General features: G+C 33.3%; 1 protein-coding gene across 1 annotated transcript; it reads right to left on the bottom strand.

The window, feature by feature from the left end:
- Positions 1-5,728: 5,728 nt before the first annotated feature.
- LOC111371635 (protein SULFUR DEFICIENCY-INDUCED 1-like) lies at positions 5,729-8,995 on the bottom strand. The gene is made up of 4 exons (XM_022993719.1): positions 8,793-8,995; positions 7,555-7,767; positions 7,047-7,202; positions 5,729-6,364 (listed from the first exon to the last, which is right to left on the bottom strand). Exons 1-4 carry the CDS (start codon positions 8,877-8,879, stop codon positions 5,957-5,959), a joined length of 864 nt encoding a protein of 287 aa, XP_022849487.1. The 5' UTR covers positions 8,880-8,995; the 3' UTR covers positions 5,729-5,956.
- Between the last annotated feature and the right edge of the window lie 6,735 nt (positions 8,996-15,730).

The raw sequence follows: 15,730 nt of genomic DNA, 5'->3' as shown, positions 1-15,730 counted from the left end.
ATATATCAAGCTTAGTTGCTATGCTTTACAAAAAAAATCACTTATATTTGTAAACAATACAAGAAAATAAAAAGTCTGAATTGTAAAGATTGAAAGCTTGAATGTTTTTGATTCATTAACTTCTACTACAGTCCTAACTTGAACATTTTGATTTATAGAAAGTCCAAATTACAAATTGACATGTACTAACCTTTGAAATGCAACAATATAATATGAGGTGAGAGGCAAAAAAACGTAAGAGTCAGGAAGCATCAACAAGACTTTGTAACTTAATTTCTTTGTGTTAGAATCTAGAGTTTTAGACAAATTAGAATTTTTAAATTTTGTATTTCTTAGTTGGGCAGATTTTGATTTGTAACCTGCAAACCAACCCAGATCCATAGCGGCCTATTTAGTGATTAAGTTAATGACTTTCGTTGTTTTTTTTACCTGCCTATAAATTATGAAAAATATAAAATATAAAAAAAAAATGATTCCATTCATGTACCCACGATTTTAGTTTAAGAATCAAGAACTGATTCAGACCCAATCCATTCTCGATTCTGGCTCCTAATTTTATTTTTTTGGAATCAGATTGAAACCTCCTATTTTGATTCAATTTCAATTCGGGAGGTTCAATTTTAGTTAAAATGCCCGGGCCTAAAAAAACACTTGAGAAAATGAGGACCAAATATGGGCAAAACGCAACTGAGATTGTACTAAACAAGAGTGATGGTCGAGATTTTAATTAAACATGTTTGCTTGCTCGATAACTTATGTCAACTTGTTTATAATTTCAAGTAAAGCAAAAATCAAATACGATTTAAAGAACTTTTGTGCTCCCTCCTTCCCATAAAGATAAGCTTGCTTTCATTTTTGTCTGCCATATCAGAGTTGAGATTTGAAATCCAATTTGCTATCTATCGAATTTATTATTGATACGTCATTTAAAATTAATATGTCGTCAATTTTGTAGGGAGTGCAAACTCATATCCCATACTTTTAAAATTTCTATTTACGTACATATTTTTGTTTCTGGCATTTTTGTACTTTTGATCCCATATCATATTGAGTTTCTGTGTATCTATCCTTTCAATGATAAAACATCCCTATATCTACTTTTTTTGCAAGAGTGATCCTTTTGGTCCAGTTGTCCAAATTTGCCGTTAAAGGCTCAATGCACAACACATGTTTAATTACAAAAGAATAATTTTGTTCAATCACTTAGACCTGTTTGATCCCCGTTAATTGAAGCCTCCTTTTTTTTCTTTTATTCCTTTAGAAAATTAATTTTCAATCATACATTCTCACCATATAATATTTTACACTTAAACTCAATTTTTTTAATTAGCAATCAAGTCCCAAACATTTTAAGAAGTACAAACCAAATATTTTACACTTTCATCCACAATCCGACCTTAATTTGACTAATTTAATGATAGATAAAATGTCTCTTTTCGTTTAAATGGAGAAAGTAAGCCCCTGTTTGATTTAGATACAAATCAAATTTTTAATAGATATTAATAAAAGTTAACGAAATCTGTAATTGAAAAGTTGTAATTACTACAAAATATGTTATTAAAGTTAATCATTGATTTTGACTTGAATTTTAATTCAAATTTTTTGTTGGACCAAACATGGACTAAACATAAACATATCTTAGAAGATAGTAGAAATTACATGAATTAAATGATTTCAAGATCTCAATTCAAGTTTAAGAGTTTTCAAAAATTAGATATAATTTAAATTGTAAATATTAATAATAATATTATAAAAATGATTTTACATATTCATCCCACTACCATCTACGCTACAAAATCCTAATTATTTCTCAATCTTTTCTCTTCTCTCTCTGTACAACCACAGTCGCCCTCTCTCCGCCCCCCACCGAATCCCCTCTTTCTCTCTCTACACAACTGCTAAACGATGACAATGAGTGCAACCGAAGTGACAGCGATAATGCCAAACACATAGCGACACTACGAGCAATGCTCAGCCGCTGTGCGACGACACAAGCAAGGTGTGGCTATGGGTAATGTTGCTTCATGTGTGAAATTAGTGATAGCAGACGTGTCGCCGTAGGTGAGACCATTGCTAGTTGAACCTGTTGACTCTGATCTCTTACTCCTTTGTCGATTAGCCCTGTCGCACGCCATGGCTAGGATCTGCAGCTCCACAATCCAATGTGGGTTTTGGGATGTGTTTTTCAGTTGGTGGAGTGGGGGCTGTGGTGGTAATGGTGCTCATGATGGTGGTAGCTTTGTTGGATCCAACGGTGACAGAGAGTATGTTAGATTTGGTGTGGCTGTGGTTTTGTTGTCAGTGGTGGTGGTGGTGGTGGTGGTGATGATGCTGTTGGCTGCGGTGTTTGAGATGATGGTTTTGCTACTGGGAGGTGTTGGTGGTTCTGGTGACGGTGTCGACGGTGACATGATGATGAGTGCTTTACACTCATGATTTTTATGCCACTTAATTTGTTATTTTGCTACTCTTGAGAGTGTTTTAGAGCTTTTTAATGTGTATTTTGACATTGTGATCTAGGTTGATGAAATTGAAAGAAATAAGCAAAAGTTGGCAAAATTGGAGAAAATGACCAAATTGTAAGAGATCCAAAGTTCTAGGACTAAAGTGCAAATATTGAAAAGTTGTGTTGAACCTCGCAATGAAGATTCGAGAGTGCTAGGAGTCAATTGCATAAAAAAAGATGTAAAAGGGATCAAATTTAGTCAAAATATGATCACAAATCAATTTCCAACCGTCAAGTTATGCTCCGAAGTTTCAGCCTCACATTGAGACCCATTTTTTATATAGCAAACGATCAAGTTGATGAATGATGCTTGAAGCAAAGTTGTATCCTTTTGAGTTAGCTTTCCAATGCATCTTGCATCATCTCAATTGGACATCGGATGCAAAAGTTATGCTAAAAATATTGGAAGATGCGCAGTCTGCCTTTTCGACCGAACTGAGCGCCGTAGCGTCCATATGACTGAAAATTAATAGAACAGGCGGTGCCACCGTGCCCATATTTGGTGCCGAGGTGCCGAATATGTGGGAAAACGCGTTTTTAAGTTTTTGGACTCTTTTCTTAGCTCAATTCAACCCTATTTCGTCCTAAACCCCCCAACATACTATAAATATCATTCAAAAACCCTATTTTCAAAAAGGAGGGAAGGGGGCAAGATTGAAGAATTCAACCACACAATTTGAAGGAGGCAAAAAATTGAAGACATCAAAAGGAAGGAGGAACAACATCAAGGAAGAAGATTGAAGATCTATCCAAAAGACTAGTTTTTTCTATCCTTTTCCTTAAGTTGTTTATTATAATTCCTATGATTTTCATTTATTATATCATGAATTACACAATTTATCCAGGGGATTGATGTAGCCGAATCAAGATTATGGTTTGATGATTTTATAATTATTTCTTTGATTTTCCTAAATATATTTAATTGTATCATGATTTTAATGCTTTCAATTGCCTAATCAACAATTGGATGATTTGATGCTAGTCAATTCCGGCGCTTGAGAGAGTGGGAATTTAGGCATGATTATAAGAGTGATACAATATAGAATTTATAGGTTTCGAGAGAAAGTATAAATCTGTGAAACTTACTCCATAAAAGAATCGGATCTTTATTAAATTCTTGATTTTCAATTTTGAACAGAGATGTTAGAATTGAGATCTAGGGTTAATTTCTAATCAGCGCTCGAGAGAGGGGATAAAAAATACATTAGGATTCTTGCTTTTAAATATGAGAAAAGTAATTGGAATAATTTGAATTCGTTGAATCATAATTGAAAGTTAGGTGAAATCAATCCTTAAACCTTCTCATTTGTGATCTTATTACTTTGTGTAATGTGTTTGCATGCTTGGCGTACTTCGTTTACTCTGTGAATGGTTTGAGAGTGTGGTAATGAGAAGAAATATGGGCAGTCGTTTTCTCCCTTATCTTGGTGAGCCTGTATGGTTTGTGAGATTGTGTGAGGCATCCACGTAAGGTTATCTTATTTCTTTTTATAAGCCTCTTCTATGAGTGTAGTGAAATAACCAACAATTTCTTCTATTCTCTTTATGAGTGCCATCTTATCATTTTCTTTGTGGATTTTTTGAGCATTAGTGATTAGAGTAACATTGTGGTGCGTTGGTCAATTTTAAATTGAGCCCTAACCTTTGTGGTCGTCAAAAGGTATTGTTTTCCCACAATGGGTTTGAGGTGCATTAGCAATGTGTTGAATGGCTATTGGTAAGATAGAGTATAGATGTCTGAAGGTGTATCAGTGATATGCATGAGGGATGTGGAGTGTGACATTTGGATCATGAGTGGAGAGATGATTAAATGTCTAGAATCATTTATCTGTGAAGAGACCTTGTATAAGTGGAGTATGAGAGAGAGGCACTTTCTATCACTTTTGAAAGGTGGAGACACATTATTCACGTAGGTTGGGAGAAGTGATGTGGCATTAAATGATTATCCTGAGAACTTAGGATCTATTATGACTTATTAGTTAGATATGAGTTGAGTGATCAATCTAGTGCGCATAGTGACAATAATAGGAGATATGTGTTCTCGAGGTGTGAACAACACGGAATGAGATAGAATAAGTGTTGTGAGATATTTTCGTAGGTCATTTATGCATTTATTACATATGTGTTTGACTTTGTGTTTAATTAACTTGATTTTAATTCGTAGTTCTGTCTGAACGTGTTTCTGAAAAGATCTATGTGCGTTATCTTATAATATTTATCGTCATCGCATGTTTATTTAATCTTGATTATTTACTGTGAATATCTACTTTTACTTGGGGTGTTTTTCATCTTAGCCCCAATGAGTACATAGAGCAAGTATGGTATGTATTTCAGGTTGGAAACACGAGGTAAGGTCTATGATCCAATTTTATTGATTGCCTTGATTATGCAAGTATAAACTTTATGTTTTGATTGCTAGCAAATTTATTAGGCATCAAGGTAGAGATTTGTTGAGTTTTGATACCCAATAAATTCAGGCGATGATGTTAAATCGATGTTTGATAAGTTATATCGACACCTTAATGATAGCTCGACCCGGAAACAACTTAGGGCAATTTGAAGTAACTTAATTGAGTTAATATTGCTCGTGACCCAACACATTTGAAAGGCCCGAGGTGTGGCTTTACATTAGAATGATATATTGGTTATTTGGATTGTTGGCCCAATTACCCATTGGCCCATTGGTTAACCTAAAGTGACCCATTATATATATACTCATCCTTAACCATTTTCTTGTGTGTTGGTTTTGTGAGAAAGAGAGAAAAAAGTGAGTTTTTTTGCCGTCCTAGTTCTTCTTCCTTGAGGTTCTAAATGCTACACTATTTCTTTTCCCTTGTGGCTTGCAAACTAATCACCAAGTGTCTCCTTTGTTGGGTGAAGACTTGTGGCAACCAAGTGGGTGTTGTGGGTCTAGTAAAGCTCGATTAATGTTCGTTTGGTTGATAAAACTGAGCGTGGATCAAAAATTTTCGAGAGATTTCCGCGACAAGCATAATGTCAAATATAAAATATATTTACTTTAAATTCAAATTTTAGCCCTTGTTTGAGCCCATTTTAAGAGAAATAATGTATTTTTAAATAGTGATTGATGCAGAACGTGTAGTTAAAAATTAATGAAAAGTTTTGAATTTACGTTTAATATTATTTTATTAAAGAATATGCGGTTGAAAATGAGTTTTGAAAAATTAAACTTTGAGAAGAATGGGATGTGTAAATATAGCATTACAAGAGAAGCAATCAAATTTATAATTGTAATACACAAATTATTACGCTAATTTACAAAGTCCTCATTTGGGACCATTACTTGCATAGTTGTTTTTTCAAGAATCAACTTAATTTCACTCGGTGACCTCCATGGAAATGAAAGTCATATAAAGTTTTCATAATGGCTAAAAATATTCATTATAAATCACTTTAAATTTTCCATAACCCACCCATCGTGGAATGAAGTTAACAAGCCAGTTGGTCTCTAAACTGCGAAATCTCTTCAAAAATTGGAAGCCTTCTTGACCGGGCTGGTGCCAATTCATTCAAGGCCCGTTCAAGTGCCTCTACAAAATCATCTTCAAAATTCAAGCCCGGAAGATTCAGTAGTGCTGGCTGAGGCTGCACGGATTCCAGTTCCAACAACAATTCCTCGGCCCGATTTCTCGACTTGGAATCCTCAGAACCCGGAAGATTATAGTGCAATACTTCTTGAAGAACCAAATGTGCCTCTTGATGTCGGGCCTGTTTGAGGAGGCAATGGCACAGATTCAAGGCTTTATTGGCATCCGGGTCAATCATTTGGGCTTTACTGTATACAACTTCTGCTGCCATGTAATTGGATTTCTGCATGTAAGCCCAGCCCAGATTCCCCTGATAGAAAATACCAGATTTAGAAGTTAGAACTAAAAACTTCATGGATACTAATTTCTACTTTCGATAGCAATAATAAAAAACAAACGAGCAAAGCACACGCGGATCTCAATGGGAGAATTACGTATATTCGCTTCTGCATATCCTCACTTTCAAGAAGGAAAAGATCATAAAAGTAATCTCATTACTCTTAGTATTGTTAAATTAAATATTCTCCCAATCAAGTTGTCTTAAATTTATAGTATTCGTTTTTTTTTATCTTTAGAATAAAAATGACGACGACTATGTTTCTTATAGCTGGTCCCATTGTACGTAAAGCACGACTTGTCATACACCAACTGACTAGTTTAACGTTGATATATGATTCACACTTGGAAAAACACTTGTTATTTATTGGTTAGTAGTGACATCACACACATTTTTGAGGTGAATCACGCATTTTCAAGTTAAGAATAGGTTAGGTTTAGCTGAAATAATAGATAAAAAATTAAATCAAAATCAACAATTAATTTTAATCACGTATTTCATGGGATTCACAATTTTCAGTTGTATATTTCGTCAACTTTTATCAATATCTACCAAAAATCTGATTTTTAACAAAATCAAATAGAGCCTAAATTTCACATAATTGAATGCTACAAGGCATTTACACATTCTCGATTATTGATGAATATGATCTTACCAGTATCCTAGAAGTTTCCTGCTTGATGGAAACCTGAAATTTCTTCCCATGAGAACGTGCAGTCTTTGTGGGCTTTCCATTGAAGGCCTCTCCTAAATATATCATTTTAAGCTTATGCTTTAGCAGCATAATTTGTTCATCAACTTTTCCACATTTCTGCAATGTACGAACTTCAAGTTAGTTCCAAAGACATATAAATAAATTAGTTACATGGACATAGTACATATTCGGTACATAATATAATGGACAAAAATCTATTTACGTGTCTCAGTTACCGAAAATGTCTGTAGTCATACATTTTTTTTCCACAATTAAGAAAGACGTGGATACCTTGTATAAGTCAATGAGAACATTTTCAAGTGATTCTTGGACTTTGGTATGCAAGATAATAGATATCAAAACAAAGATTACATGTATACCTTGTATAAGTCAATGAGAACATTTTCAAGTGATTCTTGGACTTTGGTATGCAAGATAATAGATATCAAAACAAAGATTACATGTATACCTTGTATAAGTCAATGAGAACATTATCAAGTGAGTCTTGGGCATGTTTGGGGCAAAGACCCCTAAAAGACCTGACAGCTTCAATAGCTTCTTCAGTTCTATCCAATTGCTTCATAACTACAGCCATGTCCTTTAGGGCACTCTCTACTCTATCCCCTGCATTTATAGCCCTCCAAAACCAAATTATGGCAGACTCCGGATCTTTCTGGACTATCTGAATCCTCGAAATATCGAACAAGAAACATAAAATTTAGTACGCACGTTGTCAAAAACTATAGTAGAATAGAGTTTCACTAATTTGAATTGATAGAGAGCAATGCTAGAGGGTAAAAGAAAAATTTAGAGGTCACTCAGACATACGTTCCAAGTACTATTATCTTTATAAGCAACGTAATATAATCTTTATAGTAAATGTCTAATTACATCCCTAAACAACCTTTGGATAAACTTGTATATACATATCTATGTAACCAAGTCATTTAGAATCGAAGAAGTCAATTGACGCAATATATGCAATGTTATGCAAGGTTAGTAATGTTATAACAAGCACAAAAATGAAGTTACAATAACTCAAGCACTAAACAAGTGAAAATGCATTAAGGTTTGCACTAAGAATCCTAAGAAAACTAAAAGTGAACCGAGAGAAAATATCGCGAATTGTGACATGCAAGAGAACATGGAAAAACTCAAGTTTTAGTTTGAGGAGAAATGTTGTTAAAGATCATGTTGAAGAACTTCCTAGTATTTTGAAATTAAGATTAAGGGTATTCATTCTTTTTGTTAATTTACAAATGAGAGACAAAACATGGTTTCTTGATCTTGCTACTAGCAAAATATGTATGAAACAACAAAGGAATGCTTCATAATTAAGAATTGATACAAGGAATAGGATTCTAAGTCAAATTCAAATTCGTTTTCAAGATCAATTCTGAAAAATTGATAAGATTTGATGCACGATAAAGGCCAAATTTCTAAAGGAAAATCTAATCGAAGATCTTTAGCGCTCTAAAAGCTTGTCGGTTTACGCAGAAAATGAAAATTTTTGTGAGAAGATTCAATCAACAAGTGTTTGGGTCTGCTAATCAAAAATTTAACACAGTAGTCTTCACCAGTTAATACAGACAAATTAATTATGTTAGTTAACTGAAAACGAAAAAGGAAACTGAATTAATGCAAACAATTTTCTTAAATTACACAGCCAGACGTGCGTATAGAGAAAGAAATATAATTCAGACAGACCTGAGCATGTTTGGCTCGAACATAAGGACCATCACCAGAAGGAACCTTATGAATTACATGGAAACACTCGTTCTCTCTCTTCATCATCTTCTTATTATTCGAGCTTTCTCTCTCTAGTTTCAATAGTATGTTCACCTGTTAGATGCCGTGAATCTAGAGAGAGATGAGATGCAGAAAAATAGCTATTTATCTCAGTATGTGTATATGGGGTGCATACACAATACTGCGGAGATTACTGAATCTGGACGATAGGACGTCTATATTAATTCTTACCTAAAACTTATTGACTTGCCACTAATCTTCCTGTCTCATTTATGTGACATATAGTCCAACGTTTAGTTAAAAATTAATTTTTTATTAAATTTTAATAAAATTTGATAAAATGTAGACTTGAACGTCAAGTGGGTCGGTCTAGATATCCAATATTCGGAACCATCCATTATACATCGAGTACTTGTAAATAGAACCATTCAAATTCTTGCAATCATGGAATCAAACCCAAATTCAAATTGGCGGTTTCAATTCAGATCCAATTCTACGCATAAAGTTTTTTTGAATTCATATTTAATAAATATTTTCACATAAGTCGTTTCAATATGTATATCTGATATGCTATTACTTGGCAATATTTGTGCAAGTGAGAATCTAGTTAAGAAATTTTCTAGAAGCTAAGAAATATAATCGCATGATCAAAATAGTGAAGACTAAAAATTGAGAAGAGGTAAAGACTAAAACATCAAGAATTAAATTACAGTTTGAGAACTAAATTTTTCTTAATAAATCACGTTTGATCCATAAGTAAGGCATGTAAACGTCTATAATTTAATATTGGACGATACTTAAATTTTTCCGCTCTTAAAAGAACTGACACAAAAAAAATACTATTCAAATAATAAATATAGTGTCAACTAATTGCAATCCACATATTGAATTCACTTTGTTTGAGTAAAAAAGAAAAAAAAAAGTTTCAAAAGATAACCACCAACTCGAGATAACCTAAAAGGTCCACCACATCCCAAGCTTTAAATATATCAAGCTTAGTTGCTATGCTTTACAAAAAAAATCACTTATATTTGTAAACAATACAAGAAAATAAAAAGTCTGAATTGCAAAGATTGAACGCTTGAATGTTCTTTATTCATTAACTTATACTACAGTCCTAACTTGAACATTTTGATTTGTAGAAAGTCCAAATTACAAATTGACATGTACTAACCTTTGAAATGCAACAATATAATATGAGGCGAGAGGCAAAAAAACGTAAGAGTCAGGAAGCATCAACAAGACTTTGTAACTTAATTTCTTCGTGTTAGAATCTAGAGTTTTAGACAAGTTAGAATTTTTAAATTTTGTATTTCTTAGTTGGGCAGATTTTTATTTGTAACCTGCAAACCAACCCAGATCCATAGCCTATTTAGTGATTAAGTTAATAACTTTCGTAATTTTTTTTTACCTGCCTATAAATTATGAAAAATATAAAATATAAAAAAAAAAATGATTCCATTCGTGTACCCACGATTCTAGTTTAAGAATCAAGAACGGTTTCAGACCCAATCCATTCTCGATTCTCGCTCCTAATTTTATTTTTTTGGAATCGGATTGGAACCTCCTATTTTGATTCAATTTCAATTCGGGAGGTTCAATTTTAGTTAAAATGTCCGGGCCTAAAAAAATACTTGAGAAAATGAGGACCAAATATGGGCAAAATGCAACTGAGATTGTACTAAACAAGAGTGATGGTCGAGATTTTATTTAAACATGTTTGCTTGCTCGATAACTTATGTCAACTTGTTTATAATTTCAAGTAAAGCAAAAATCAAATACGATTTAAAGAACTTTTGTGCTCCCTCCTTTCCATAAAGATAAGCTTGCTTTCATTTTTTGTCTGTCATATCAGAGTTGAGATTTGAAATCCAATTTGCTATCTATCCAATTTATTATTGATACGTCATTTAAAATTAATATGTCAGTCAATTTTGTAGGGAGTGCAAACTCATATCCCATACTTTTGAAATTTCTATTTACGTACATATTTTTGTTTCTGGCATTTTTGTACTTTTGATCCCCTATCATATTGAGTTTCTGTGTACCTATCCTTTCAATGATAAAACATCCCTATATCTACTTTTTTTGCAAGAGTGATCCTTTTGGTCCAGTTGTCCAAATTTGCCGTTAAAGGCTCAATGCACAACACATGTTTAATTACAAAAGAATAATTTTGTTCAATCACTTAGACCTGTTTGGTCCCCGTTAATTGAAGCCTCTTTTTTCTTTTTCTTTTTTTTTTTTCTTTAGAAAATTAATTTTCAATCATACATTCTCACCATAAAATATTTTACACTTAAACTCAATTTTTTTAATTAGCAATCAAGTCCCAAACATTTTAAGAAGTACAAACCAAATATTTTACACTTTCATCCACAATCCGACCTTAATTTGACTGATTTAATGATAGATAAAATGTCTCTTTTTCGTTTAAATGGAGAAAGTAAGCCCCTGTTTGATTTAGATACAAATCAAATTTTTAACAGATATTAATAAAAGTTAACGAAATCTGTAATTGAAAAGTTGTAATTACTACAAAATATGTTATTAAAGTTAATCATTGATTTTGACTTGAATTTTAATTCAAATTTTTTGTTGGACCGAACATGGACTAAACATAAACATATCTTAGAAGATAGTAGAAATTACATGAATTAAATGATTTCAAGATCTCAATTCAAGTTTAAGAGTTTTCAAAAATTAGATATAATTTAAATTGTAAATATTAATAATAATATTATAAAAATGATTTTACATATTCATCCCACTACCATCTACGCTACAAAATCCTAATTATTTCTCAATCTCTTCTTTCTCTCTCTGTACAACCACAGTCACCCTCTCTCCGCCCCCAACGAATCCCCTCTTTCTCTCTCTACACAACTGCTAAACGATGACAATGAGTGCAACCGAAGTGACAGCGATAATGCCAAACACATAGCGACACTAAGAGCAGTGCTCAGCCGCTGTGCGACGACACAAGCGAGGTGTGGCTATGGGTAATGTTGCTTCATGTGTGAAATTAGTGATAGCAGACGTGTCGCCGTAGGTGAGACCATTGCTAGTTGAACCTGTTGACTCTGATCTCTTACTCCTTTGTCGATTAGCCTTGTCGCACGCCATGGCTAGGATCTGCAGCTCCACAATCCAATGTGGGTTTTGGGATGTGTTTTTCAGTTGGTGGAGTGGGGGCTGTGGTGGTAATGGTGCTCATGATGGTGGTAGCTTTGTTGGATCCAACGGTGATAGAGAGTATGTTAGATTTGGTGTGGCTGTGGTTTTGTTGTCGGTGGTGGTGGTGGTGATGATGATGTTGGCTGCGGTGTTTGAGATGATGGTTTTGCTACTGGGAGTTGTTGGTGGTTCTGGTGACGGTGTCGACGGTGACATGATGATGAGTGCTTTACACTCATGATTTTTATACCACTTAATTTGTTATTTTGCTACTCTTGAGAGTGTTTTAGAGCTTTTTAATGTTTATTTTGACATTGTGATCTAGGTTGATGAAATTGAAAGAAATAAGCAAAAGTTGGCAAAATTGGAGAAAATGACCAAATTGTAAGAGATCCAAAGTTCGAGGACTAAAGTGTAAATATTGAAAAGTTGTGTTGAACCTCGCAATGAAGATTCGAGAGTGCTAGGAGTCAATTGCATGAAAAAAAGATGTAAAAGGGATCAAATTTAGTCAAAATATGATCACAAATCAATTTCCAACCGTCAAGTTATGCTCCAAAGTTTCAGCCTCACATTGAGACCCATTTTTTATATAGCAAACGATCAAGTTGATGAATGATGCTTGAAGCAAAGTTGTATACTTTTGAGTTAGCTTTCCAATGCATCTTGCATCATCTCAATTGGACATCGGATGCAAAAGTTATGCTAAAAATATTGGAAGATGCGCAGTCTGCCTTTTCGACCGAACTGAGCGCCGTAGCGTCCATATGACTGAAAATTAATAGAACAGGCGGTGCCACCGTGCCCATATTTGGTGCCGAGGTGGCGAATATGTGGGAAAACGCGTTTTTATGTTTTTGGACTCTTTTCTTAGCTCAATTCAACCCTATTTCGTCCTAAACCCCCAACATACTATAAATATCATTCAAAAACCCCATTTTCAAAAAGGAGGGAAGGGGGCAAGATTGAAGAATTCAACCACACAATTTGAAGGAGGCAAAAAATTGAAGACATCAAAAGGAAGGAGGAACAACATCAAGGAAGAAGATTGAAGATCTATCCAAAAGACTAGTTTTTTCTATCCTTTTCCTTAAGTTGTTTATTATAATTCCTATGATTTTCATTTATTATATCATGAATTACACAATTTATCCAGGGGATTGATGTAGCCGAATCAAGATTATGGTTTGATGACTTTATAATTATTTCTTTGATTTTCCTAAATATATTTAATTGTATCATGATTTTAATGCTTTCAATTGCCTAATCAACAATTGGATGATTTGATGCTAGTCAATTCCGGCGCTTGAGAGAGTGGGAATTTAGGCATGATTATAAGAGTGATACAATATAGAATTTATAGGTTTCGAGAGAAAGTATAAATCTGTGAAACTTACTCCATAAAAGAATCGGATCTTTATTAAATTCTTGATTTTCAATTTTGAACAGAGATGTTAGAATTGAGATCTAGGGTTAATTTCTAATCAGCGCTCGAGAGAGGGGATAAAAAATACATTAGGATTCTTGCTTTTAAATATGAGAAAATTAATTGGAATAATTTGAATTCGTTGAATCATAATTGAAAGTTAGGTGAAATCAATCCTTAAACCTTCTCATTTGATAATTTGTATTCCCCGAATTTGTCACATCCAATCACGTAGTTTAGTTTAAATTGTTCATTCATAAAACATCAATTCAATCATACATTCATCTAAATAAAGTAGAAATTGCACAATTATAGTGCTTAATGAAAATTAAATACAATCCCTGTGGATTCGATACTCTTACTTCAATACTATATTACAAAACTTGACACACTACACTTGCGGTATAATTTCATGTTGTGGAAAACGCGTGGCAAGTTTTTGGCGTCGTTGCTGGGGATTGTTAATTTGATTTTTACTAATATTATTACCAAGTAATTTTTATTTTAATTTAGATTTTTTATTTTATTTATTAATTTTTGTTACCCACTCTTTTCGATATTTTTCCAGGAACTACTAATAGCATATGTATGGTTCCTACATTGACAAGAGAATATAGCAACAGAAATAAGCAATCTCGACATGGGTACAAACAATATGTTTGTTGAAAATATCTACCGTCAAATCTGCTATGGGATGCATTACATTGAGCCCTGTTGGCGTACACCTTCCAATTCCCATACAGTAAAGGTTCTAAGGTTTATACATTATTTAAGATATCGAAAAGAAGCGATTGACAAATCTGATGAAGACTACATGCCTTTGGGAGATTATAGACCTGTCAATTGGGATGAGGACATCACACTTATGGGAAATGGTCCTCCTCTGTTGAATGAGAGGGTAATTGCAAAGTATTACAATAAACTTGCCAATTTGGAAGAGTGCAATATATCTGTTGGAGATTGGAGTTACTGGAGTGAATTCAAAAAGTGGAAATACAATCCACTTGAAAGGGTTGAAAAGAAAGATTCATCGTTGTCCATGGATTTTGAATGTGGATTAATCAGTCAATCCGAAAAAATTTCAACGATCATGGAAGAGCCTGAAGTGAATGACAACTTGATCACAAAGGAACTAAACGAAGATGTAGAAATCAATGAAGATGAAAACTACGTACATTCGTCCAAATTCATTAATTATATGGAAATTGATTTTGTGATTAAGCTTGACGAAGAGATTGAAGTCTACATTGTTGAGTTTGAATTAGATGACATGAAAAGATCCTATTACATTGAAAATGACAATGACGAGGCTTGGAGAAACAATGAAGAGTGGAGCAAAGCCAAAAGAAGAAAAATGGATAAGGCTTCCAAAGCCTTATTCAAAGTTCCATGACGCAATTGCCAAAGTCAAGCTAATGACTATAAACGAGCACTTCTTGGGAGGCAATCCAAGCATTTTTTTTTATTTTTTGTTTTCGATTAATGGGATAGTTTAAGTTATTTTATACTTTTTTATTTAGGAATTCATCAATCATATCCCCGTCTTCCCTTAGGTTTATAAGTAGTCAAGTTGGTTATCAGATGTTTAAACTAAGTAACACTTGTTCCATGTATTTAATATCTAAAATTTGATTTTTCAGGAACATGACGTCACGTAACAATCATATCAACTTTGTTGAGAAGAAATTGGATAAATCGCAAGTTTGGGAGAAAAGCTAGAAGAAGTGCCCATAAATTCAACATCAGAGCACCAAACCGTCGTTGGCAATTCAGACAATTTAGGGAAGTCCTCATATTTATTTTAATTTAATATTGGGGACAATGTTTAGTTTAAGTTTGGGTAGAATGTTTAAATTGTCTAATTGCCTTTATTTTTTATTTTTTTATTATTGCCTTATTTTTGTGTGTGATTTTGTGTGCAAAATTTTTATTTCCGTTTGTTCGTGTGCATTTTTTATATTTCTTAATTAATTGTGTGCATGTTTAAAAATAAATAAACAAATAAAAAAATTTCGTATTTTGTGTGAGTTAGATAGCCTTGCCAATATTGATTTGTTTAATTGAGAACATGTGTTGATTTATGAATTGTGAATAAGTTATTTGTTTGAGTTAGATTTTTGCTTATTCGTGTGAAACGGAAATTATTTTTGCACTTGAGTTGATTGTAGTGTTGTACATGAGTGGGTTGATTCACGTTTATATGTTAGATTAGAGAACTTAGATGCTAAACCCAAATAACCATAAAACATTATTATACCCTTAAATCAAATATAGGATGTTTAGATGATTGCAC

The sequence above is a fragment of the Olea europaea genome, chromosome 22 (assembly GCF_002742605.1).
Source record: "Olea europaea var. sylvestris chromosome 22, O_europaea_v1, whole genome shotgun sequence".
Taxonomy (NCBI): Eukaryota; Viridiplantae; Streptophyta; class Magnoliopsida; order Lamiales; family Oleaceae; genus Olea; species Olea europaea.
This window is presented reverse-complemented; position numbering and strand designations above follow the sequence as displayed.

What these genes read in the sequence shown, in the direction of transcription:
- LOC111371635 (XM_022993719.1), bottom strand. Translation starts at nt 8,879, where the DNA reads ATGATGAAGAGAGAGAACGAGTGTTTCCATGTAATTCATAAGGTTCCT. An exon ending in TTCGAGCCAAACATGCTCAG is followed by an intron (nt 7,768 to 8,792) that starts GTCTGTCTGAAT and finishes TCGAGGATTCAG; the next exon opens with ATAGTCCAGAAAGATCCGGA. An exon ending in TTCTCATTGACTTATACAAG is followed by an intron (nt 7,203 to 7,554) that starts GTATACATGTAA and finishes CGTACATTGCAG; the next exon opens with AAATGTGGAAAAGTTGATGA.